At 49.2% G+C, this 10,000-nt stretch overlaps 1 protein-coding gene across 2 annotated transcripts in view; it reads left to right on the top strand.

Annotated features, from left to right (window-relative positions):
- acsl3b (acyl-CoA synthetase long chain family member 3b) overlaps positions 1-3,452 on the top strand; it is a gene marked incomplete at its 5' end in the record, with an annotated part of 11,631 nt that extends 8,179 nt beyond the window's left edge. Inside the window, 3 exons of one of the 2 annotated variants that reach the window (XR_014630697.1) lie at positions 282-439; positions 2,001-3,228; positions 3,386-3,452. Coding sequence is in view for 1 of the 2 variants with exons in the window: in XM_084446828.1 (XP_084302954.1) it covers positions 282-439; positions 2,001-2,158 (316 nt within the window). Of the gene's footprint in view, positions 1-281; positions 440-2,000 lie in introns of both variants that reach the window. The other variant, XM_084446828.1, reaches the window with a different exon arrangement.
- Between the last annotated feature and the right edge of the window lie 6,548 nt (positions 3,453-10,000).

Genomic DNA, 10,000 nt, shown 5'->3' with positions numbered 1-10,000 from the left:
CTGTTTGTGACCAGTCTGTCCTCCTGTCTCAGTGACCAGTCTGTCCTCCTGTCTCAGTGACCAGTCTGTCCTCCTGTCTCAGTGACCAGTCTGTCCTCCTGTCTCAGTGACCAGTCTGTCCTCCTGTCTCAGTGACCAGTCTGTCCTCCTGTATTAGTGACCAGTCTGTCCTCCCGTCTCAGTGACCAGTCTGTCCTCCTGTTTGTGACCAGTCTGTCCTCCTGTTTCAGTGACCAGTCTGTCCTTCCTGTCTCAGTGACCAGTCTGTCCTCCCGTTTCAGTGACCAGTCGTACGTGATCGGCTTCGTGGTGCCCAATCAGAAGCAGCTGCTGGCGCTGGCGGAGCAGAGGCAGTTGAGGGGCAGCTGGGAGGAGATCTGCAACCGGCCCGAGATGGAGAGAGAGGTGCTCGGCATCATCACCGAGGCCGCGCTCACCGGTAGGGGGGGGGGGGGGGAGTCAAAGATAACTTTATTGATATAGCACTAGGGCTGGGTATCGATTCGAATTTCAAGAATCGATTCGATTCCGATTCACAAGGTTCAGAATTGATTATCACGATTCAATTCGATTCAATATTGATTCGGTTAGTGTTACTAAAACCTGTTTTTAGCTGAAACCTTAATTACATGACTGCCAAGTTATGCAACACATCAACAGGCCTACTACGGCTGGGTATCGATACTGATTTCCAAAAATGAATGAATGAATCATTGAATTAATTAATTAATCAACTATTCATTCCTTCATTTATGAATTCATTCATTAAATAAAAGATCGATTTTGGCATTCATGATTAATCATCTTTTTCTTCTTCTTTTTTTTAACCCAACCCTATATAGCTCTGCTCATACAAACAAATGTAGCACGGTGTTTTACACAATAATTACAGTTAAAATGGTGGATAAAAATAAGAGAATTAAATACGACAGATCATATATGGTAAAAGAATAGAAAGTAAGAGAATAGAAATTAAGTAAATAAATAAATGGAATATGTAAAAATAAAAAATAAAGTAATATAGGTAAAACTACATGATGAAAGCGAGATTATGTCTTTAGATCTCGCTTAAAAGTTCCCACAGTTTCGGCCACCCTTGGGTATGTGTTCCTCCCTCCTGGTCTTAGTGAGGACACGTGCTGCAGCGTTTTGTATCAGCTGAAGTTGACTAATAGCTTTCTTTGGCCGACCAGATAGGAGAGGGTTACAGTAACCCAACCTGCTACTGATAAAAGCAAATGCATTAGTCTTTGTGTCAGCTTGGGAGAGAAAAGGTTTCACCTTAGCAATGTTTCTCAGGTGAGGAAAAGGATATCCATGTCACATTCTTAATATGAGCCTCAAAATTAAGATCAGAATCGAACATGACACCTAGGTTTCTGACTTGGCATTTGGTGTTCAGTGTCAGTGGTTTTGTCCTGGTTTAACTGAAGGAAGTGGAAGGAGGTGGGGATCGGCTGTACCATTTTTTTCAGACCAAGTACGAGTACTCCCTTAAGTGTACTTGCCGATACCGAGTATCGATACGAGTGTGCTTAATGATACAGTACTGAATTTTTAAATTACCACAGTCAGGCCCGGAATATCAATAGCTAAGTAGTAGCTACAAACTAGACAAGTGTAATATTGGATTCTAACTATAGTATAGTAGCTAGGCTAGGGCCATAAGCGTACACAGAGGTTTCTTTTAGTAAAGCACTCAAAACTCTTAACAATCTAACAATACTGGCTGCCGGTAGGCTAATGTAGCGTAAGCTAACGATAGCTAGCTAGCGTAATTTGGGTTTTCTGAACGTTATCTTGCTCAGTATCGTCCCCGATACCGGTGTCGGCGCTCTGAGATCTTGAGTTTGATTGGAGGTTTGAGGAGAAAGGGATGAACAGGAAGAGGGATAGAAGAGAGAGAGAGGGGAACAATGGAGAAAACATTGATATCTGTGGTATCTAGCTGCGCCCGGTTATGTTTCTAAGGTGTGTGTGTGTGTGTGTCCGTCCGACAGGTAAACTGGAGCGTTTTGAAATCCCCAAGAAGATCCGTCTGAGCGCCGAGCCCTGGACGCCGGAGACCGGCCTGGTGACGGACGCCTTCAAGCTCAAACGCAAGGAGCTGAAATCCCACTACCAGGACGACATCGAGAGGATGTACGGAGGGAAGTAGCTCGCTCACCCGGACGGACCGACCGACCGACAGACAGACTCACGGACTGAAACTCACACCAACACACACGCGCGTGCGCTCAGCGAGTTCAGAAGTCACTACTCCACTTGCCAGGGTGATGGGGAGAGGACCGGTGGCTGCAAGTGACACTGACACACACACACACACACGTGGACACACACCAACATGTACACACACGCACGCACGCAAGACGACCCAAGAACTCCCTTGTCCTTTCGACGTCCCTCCGACTGGCTTTGATCAAAGCAGGACGCCACTTGAATCAGATCGGCGCTGTTCACCGCGAGCCATGGTGGACTGAGGGAGCGAGCGGAACAGGGGGGCGGAGCCTGGCCCGGGCCTTCGCCGCCGACGGTTCCGTGAGGTCCGAGCGGTGGGGACGGACGGTGGCCCCGCAGAGACACACGCCATGACGACGCGCGCGTACAGCAGACCGTTCTGTTAGGGATGTCCTCTTCGTACCTCCTCCTCCTCTCTCTCCTCCTTTTGTCCCTCTCCCCCTCTCCTCCTCCTCTCCTCCAGCATGGTCCGGCTGTGCTTGTAGTCCAGACAGTTGATGGGAAAAGGGACGATGTGTGAACGTGGCCTAAGAGACTGATCCTGCGCTGGCTTATGTCCAATGTCCAGGTTTGAAGCTATGCAGGGATCTCTTGTTGTTGTTGATTTTGTGCAGTGTTTTTTATGTTTTTTCATTTTGTTTTTCACACTCTTGTTGGTGTTCTCGTCGTTTTGGTTATTTGTTTTTTTTCCCCCGGCGGCGAGCGCGTGTCTGTGAGGAACCGGCGTCGTAAGCCATGAGAGATTGACCGCCGGCGCGGTCGTCGTTGCTTTCTTACCGTTTTGTTTTCACTGGTGTGCTCTTGTTGTTGTTTATTTTTTTCAAAAGTGACTTTTTTTATTGTCGTTTTACTTTCCTTGGTGAGTTCTCTTTTTCCCTGTTTGCCTACTGCAGCTCCCAAAGGTGGTTTGTGCGGGAGAGAGTACGTGTTTACTGACTTGACCAGTCCCTGGTCGCCCAACCTGTTCCCGAGGGCAGTCCACAACGCACCGTGGCTTAGCGTAGCCAGCTAGCTCATTAACGAAAAGACAACAGCACTCAGATACAGCCCTCGACTCACTGGACTGTGAAAACTTGAATGGTAGTACATTTCACACCGACGGTAACCCCATAAACCAAAGTTATTTCAGGACCTGTGTTGGAGTTAGCTGACTAGCCGCTCGACGCAGCCTCGTCTGTAGCGCTCTCCCTTCCTGTGCTCTGCGTGTGGCGTGTGTGGCGAGGCTTCTGACGTGCCTGGCTGGCTGGTTTTCTGGCTGGTTTGCTGGTTTTCTGGCCGGTTGGCTGGTTTTCTGGCTGGTTGGCTGGTCTTCTGGCTGGTTGGCTGGTTTTCTGGCTGGTCTTCTGGCTGGTTGGCTGGTTTTCTGGCCGGTTGGCTGGTTTTCTGGCTGGTTGGCTGGTCTTCTGGCTGGTTGGCTGGTCTTCTGGCTGGTTGGCTGGTTTTCTGGCTGGCTGGCTGGTTTCTGGCCGGTTGGCTGGTTTTCTGGCTGGTTGGCTGGTCTTCTGGCTGGTTGGCTGGTCTTCTGGCTGGTTGGCTGGTTTCTGGCCGGTTGGCTGGTTTTCTGGCTGGTTGGCTGGTCTTCTGGCCGGTTGGCTGGTTTTCTGGCTGGTCTTCTGGCTGGTTGGCTGGTTTTCTGGCTGGCTGACTGGTTTTCTGGCCGGTTGGCTGGTTTTCTGGCCGGTTGGCTGGTTTTCTGGCTGGTTTTCTGGCTGGCTGGCTGGTTTTCTGGCTGGCTGGCAGGCTGGTTTTCTGGCTGGCTGGCAGGCTGGTTTTCTGGCTGGCTGGCTGGTTTGCCGACAGCAGGGGAAGGCATCCAGAACTGAACACAGAATGGGCTGAACCGGACCAGAAAGAAGCCCTCGATATCTGGGCCCCGGTTATTGTTTGCTGACGGGCGCAGATCTTTATCTGAGATTCTACCAAAAGGGGGCAGCGTCAGACCTTTCAGTCTGCATACCGATGACCACCCAGTACAGCCTCTGGATGCCTGCCTGCCTGCAAGTCTGCCTGCCTGCCTGTCTCTGTCTGTCTGCCTGCCTGCCTGCCTGCCTGTCTGTCTGTCTGTGTCTGTCAGCCTGCCTGTTAGTCTGTATGTTACTTTTCTATGTTCCTGCATTGAAACCACAGAACTGGATCACTGGGTTCCCCCACAGCAGTGGTCTGGACAGAGCCAGCCTTCGAACCCAAGACCCCTGTACCACGCCCACGTTTCCACGGGAACCAAACCCTAGCCCGGATATGTAGGGAAACCGTGTTTGTGTCCCCAAATCCTCTTAGGAACCAGAAATCAGATCTTTTTTTAATGCCATCGCTCTCTAGTTAACGAGACTAATTGTCTCTGAATATGAAATACAGATTGAATGTGCAATATTTACTCCACACCATTTCACGGAGGGGTGCAGGCAGAGTCAAACTGCCGGACATGGTTATGGGGATGTCGGGTGAAGCCTTGTTGTACAGGGGCGGTGGGAGTAGCGTTCGTGCTCTAGCCAATACATTGGGAACCCTGTGGTGACAACATTTGGCCACATGAAAGATTTGCATGATGAAAAAAAGAGTGGCAATTGTTTTGTTTTTTTACTGAAGCACTTTTGAGTATTGGTAATTACACTACAGGTTATATTGAATATGAATATTTGCCAAGGGGATTCCTCACCCCGTAATGTATGTGAAAAATATGTTAGCCTGTCATCTAGTAATGAATTTTGTAAGAGCAAAAGTCCAACATATAGGCCATATAGATTACTGTATGTTTTATCAAGACGAACTGATGTATGATACTGTATGTGTAATGTAAGAGGAACCTTCGTACAGTGCCCAATTTGTCCATTGCCGTACAATACATTTTCAAGAACACGTGCATCTCCTGTGTTGGGATAGGTGGGTTACGACTTTGTTTCCCTGGGGACCTCAATATGAGACGCACTCCTGCTCTTTATCTCCAAACAAAGTTGGGAAGGCGGTCCGTAACCAGGTCCGACCCGTTCCCCGTTAACGGCAGGTTTGAGAGCACGTCACCGGAGGCACACACTCGGGCAGCGGGCTGGTCGGCGATTTCAATTAGGATTTCTACCAACAACAGCGTCAGGGAGCTGGGAACCTTTCACGTTTTCCTCTTAAACATTTCACCCTCTTCACATTTCACAGGGTCCGGAATTATTATTTTTTTTACTTTCTGTCCTGTTCTGCTGCTTCTCTCTGGGGTTTCCCACAAACACCCTTTCATACACGGTCATAGGAATATAGGAGTATTTTATCCCAGAGTTTCTGAAGACAGACAGACACACACACACCCACACACACATCTCCCAGTTATCTGGCCTCGCGATGTCGGGGCGTGTCTGAGTCCAGACCTGAGCTGGGCTGGACAGTGAATGAAGCCACTCTTCTTTTCTCCTGCTGTAGATAAAATGTTTGGAGAGGAAAAAGCTCTGGGGATCAAAGTTCATTGAAGTCCTCCAGGTTGTACAGATGTGTGATACCTCTTTTAAACATATTTAATCTTTGTTGATGGACCAGGTTTTTGGAGGGGCCTTTGCTCATGTTTTTATGTGGGTTATAGCAGCCCGTGTGAGATGGGCTACTGCAAGTGTCCCCTTTATTTATTAGTCATTCGGCCTTGGAAATTATGTCATGGAAATAAAAGTTTTGTGGTCTAAACATTGTGTCATTTCCATCATGGTTATTTAGAGTATGAAGCTCATTATACCATCTTGCTTCATGAGCATGGTGTGTAATATGTGTGCCACATGCATTCCACCGGGGATGTGTGTGTGTGTGTTTGTGTGTGTGTGTGTGTGTGTGTGTGTTTAACCAATACCACCTCTTGATTAGAATCGCGTATTCATGCGAGTGTTTCCATGGCAACGAAGGCCAGAGGAAGCGCGTCGGCAACAGGAGTCGTGGTGTTGATGATTGTGACGCGTGTTGATGATTGTGACGCGTGAAGAATCGACAGGCAGAGAACGGGCGTCGCTGGGCTGTAGCCTATTCCTTCTCTAAACAAAGGATCTATCCTCATGAAAACAAAGGCCAGCGATACACACAGCTTCTCGCCTTTTCTCAAGGCCTTGTGGCCTTTGGAACACTAGACTACACTGCTATTCATTCACTATCATAGGCTTATTACAGGGACAGCGCTTATGCGTTCATTCTGTTCAACACTGTTGTTTAATGTAAGACATCAGTTAAAGTAATTCACTAACATCATCATAACGTCATTCTGCAGGAGAGGCGGCAGTGACTGGAAGCGTGGAACGGTAGCGCTGGTCTCCCGGTGGGAGTGGTGTGTCTGACTCACACACGTATCTCTCTCTTTGTGTGAGCCCACCGGCTCTGACGCACGGGGAGGAGAGTGGAACCTGCCAACCAGCCGAAAACAACAACCGACCACAGAGCAGTGTGAAGCCTCACCTATCCTCTCTCTCCCTCTCTCTCTCTCTCTCCCTCCCTCCCTCCCTCCCTCTCTCTCTCTCTCTCTCTCTCTCTCTCTCTCCCTCCCTCCATGTGTCTCTATCATCTGTTAGCTTCCAGCATTTTTCTTCCGCTCTGCCAAACTCTAAACATGACTCATTGCAGTTCAGTAGGTCTCTCTGAGTATGCTCCAAGGTGAGTTCAGTAGGTCTCTCTCTGAGTATGCTCCAAGGTGAGTTCAGTAGGTCTCTCTCTGAGTATGCTCCAAGGTGAGTTCAGTAGGTCTCTCTCTGAGTATGCTCCAAGGTGAGTTCAGTAGGTCTCTCTGAGTATGCTCCAAGGTGAGTTCAGTAGGTCTCTCTCTGAGTATGCTCCAAGGTGAGTTCAGTAGGTCTCTCTCTGAGTATGCTCCAAGGTGAGTTCAGTAGGTCTCTCTCTTGAGTATGCTCCAAGGTGAGTTCAGTAGGTCTCTCTCTTGAGTATGCTCCAAGGTGAGTTCAGTAGGTATCTCTGAGCTCCAGGTGAGTTCAGTAGGTCTCTCTGAGCTCCAGGGTGAGTTCATGGGTTATAGGGCTGGGACTGGGTTATAGGACTTGGACTGGGTTATAGGACTGGGTTATAGGACTGGGACTGGGTTATAGGACTGGGTTATAGGGCTGGGACTGGGTTATAGGACTTGGACTGGGTTATAGGACTGGGTTATAGGACTGGGACTGGGTTATAGGACTGGGTTATAGGGCTGGGACTGGGTTATAGGGCTGGGACTGGGTTATAGGACTGGGTTATAGGACTGGGACTGAAAACTTGTCACCTTTTGGCTACTGTCACCTTTTTTATGTTAACCATGGTAGTTTCAGTGAATCTGGAGGGTTTAAGTTTTGTATGTCGTCACCTTTTTCACTACTCCAGAGTTTGCAGGTCCGTATATTAAGATGTTCTATATCAAGCTGTGCTATATTAAGCTGTTCTATATTAAGCTGTGCTAGGCTGTGCCATATTAAGCTGTGCTAGGCTGTGCTATATTAAGCTGTGCTAGGCTGTGCTATGTTAAGCTGTGCTAGGCTGTGCTATATTAAGCTGTGCTAGGCTGTGCTATGTTAAACTGTGCTAGGCTGTGCTATGTTAAGCTGTGCTAGGCTGTGCTATGTTAAGCTGTGCTAGGCTGTGCTATATTAAGCTGTGCTAGTCTGTGCCATATTAAGCTGTGCTAGGCTGTGCTATATTAAGCTGTGCTAGGCTGTTCTATATTAAGCTGTGCTAGTCTGTGCTATATTAAGCTGTGCTAGGCTGTGCTATATTAAGCTGTGCTAGGCTGTGCTATATTAAGCTGTGCTAGGCTGTGCTATATTAAGATGTGCTAGTCTGTGCTATGTTAAGCTGTGCTAGTCTGTGCTATGTTAAGCTGTGCTAGTCTGTGCTATATTAAGCTGTGCTAGGCTGTGCTACATTAAGCTGTGCTAGGCTGTGCTATATTAAGCTGTGCTAGTCTGTGCTACATTAAGCTGTGCTAGTCTGTGCTACATTAAGCTGTGCTAGGCTGTGCTATATTAAGCTGTGCTAGGCTGTGCTATATTAAGCTGTGCTAGGCTGTGCTATATTAAGCTGTGCTAGGATGTACAGCGATGTGCCGATCTGTGCGCAGGGTGAATGTGAGAGTGGGCAGCATGCCTCAGGCCTTTAATGAGAGGGAGGGAGGGGCCGATACGTCTGGCCGATGACTCATTGGTGAGCGGAGGTATTTATAGCCTCAGTGTGGGGGGGGGGGGGTAGGGGGGAGAGCGGTTTGGGAGGCGGCCAGGGAACCATCATCACAGAGAAAGAGGGGAGACAACAGAGACAGAGTGGAGGAGCGGGGGGGGGGGGGGGGGAGAAGAATGGCCAAGGGAGGATTAGGAGAAGAGCTGAGGTCGCAGAAGGGGATGAGGAAGAAGGGATGAGGTAGGAGGAAGGGTGGAGAGGAGACGGGAGAATGGGAGAGAGGAGGAGGCTGAATGGGGGAGGGGGGACGGACCGTTCCTGAGATCCCATCGTGAAAACATCTCCCTAAAATAGAGTGGGTGTGGCCTGCTGCAGCGGCGTTCCAGCGCACAGCACAATACACACTGTTGCGGTGAGAGTGAGTTTCTGTTTATTGTGGTCACACACACACACACACACATATACACACATACGCACGCACACACACACACATACACACACACTCCGGTGCGCACACACACACATGCATGCACAAGCACACACACATGCACACATCAGCACACACTGCCCCCGCAACCTAACAGTGTGTGAGGAGCCAGCCGGACGGATGGATGGAGAGAAGGAAGGAGGAGGAAGAGGACAGAGATGGAGGGATGGAGAGGAGGAGGAGGGGGAAGACAGAGAACGCCACCCCTGCCCCGCAAGACAACACGCAGCGGTGTGTGATTGTGTGTGGTGTTCGTGTGTGTGTGCGTGAGTGTGTGGTGTTCGTGTGTGTGTGCTCATGTGTGTTTGTGTGCATGTGTGTGTGTGTGTGTGTGTGTGTGTGTGTGAGGAACGGTAGACAGGTAGATATTGAAGGTAGATATTGTACATTAGTTAGTGAGCATCTTAAACTGAGCATCGTTAAGCGAGGCCGCCTCCCCCTCCCTCTGGTGACGTAAGACAGTGCGTCACACAGTATACCTTGTGCACACACACACACACACACACACACTGTGCCTCTGACAGGGGTGAGTCAGACGTAGCCAAGGTTAACGCGCACACACAGCGTTCAGAGGAAAAGGCGGCAGAGGAAGGAATGAGAGAAAGATGGGATAGAGACGGGCGGAGGTGTGGAGGGGGAATGGAGGGAGGTAGAGAGGGAGGAGGGAGGTAGGGAGGGAGGGGAGAGGGAGGGAGGTAGAGAGAGAAAGAGAGAGAGACACACACGGGACCAGAAAGAAGTCGGGCGATAAACAGAGGATGAAAATAAACACAGAAAATACAAGAGTTGAAATGAGAGCGACGAGTAATGAAGGAGAAGTGGGGCGATGATGAGACACTAGAGGAGAGAGAGGGAGAGAGAGCATGAATATGTACTGTACTAGGGACAGATGAAGACAGGAGAGACAGAGGGGCTCAGACTACAATGCTGGTTTCTAGACAGGGGACAACCTCCAGTGGCTATCATGTCCCCACAGACAGTGAGACAGGAGACGACCTCCAGTAGCTGCAGTATCATATCCACACGTCATCGTTAGCATTTTGCCGGCATTTGACCAGCGGAGTCTTTCTTTTTTTAATGACGTACAAAAGACTATTAATGAAGCTTCCAAACACAGATCTAAAGATCAACCTCTCCTCTTCACACCTCCTCTCCTCTCTTCCC

This window comes from Borostomias antarcticus, assembly GCF_949987555.1.
Source record: "Borostomias antarcticus genome assembly, chromosome: 12".
Lineage (NCBI taxonomy): Eukaryota > Metazoa > Chordata > Actinopteri > Stomiiformes > Stomiidae > Borostomias > Borostomias antarcticus.
Note: the sequence above shows the minus strand (reverse complement) of the source record. Positions and strands in the feature narration are given on the sequence as shown.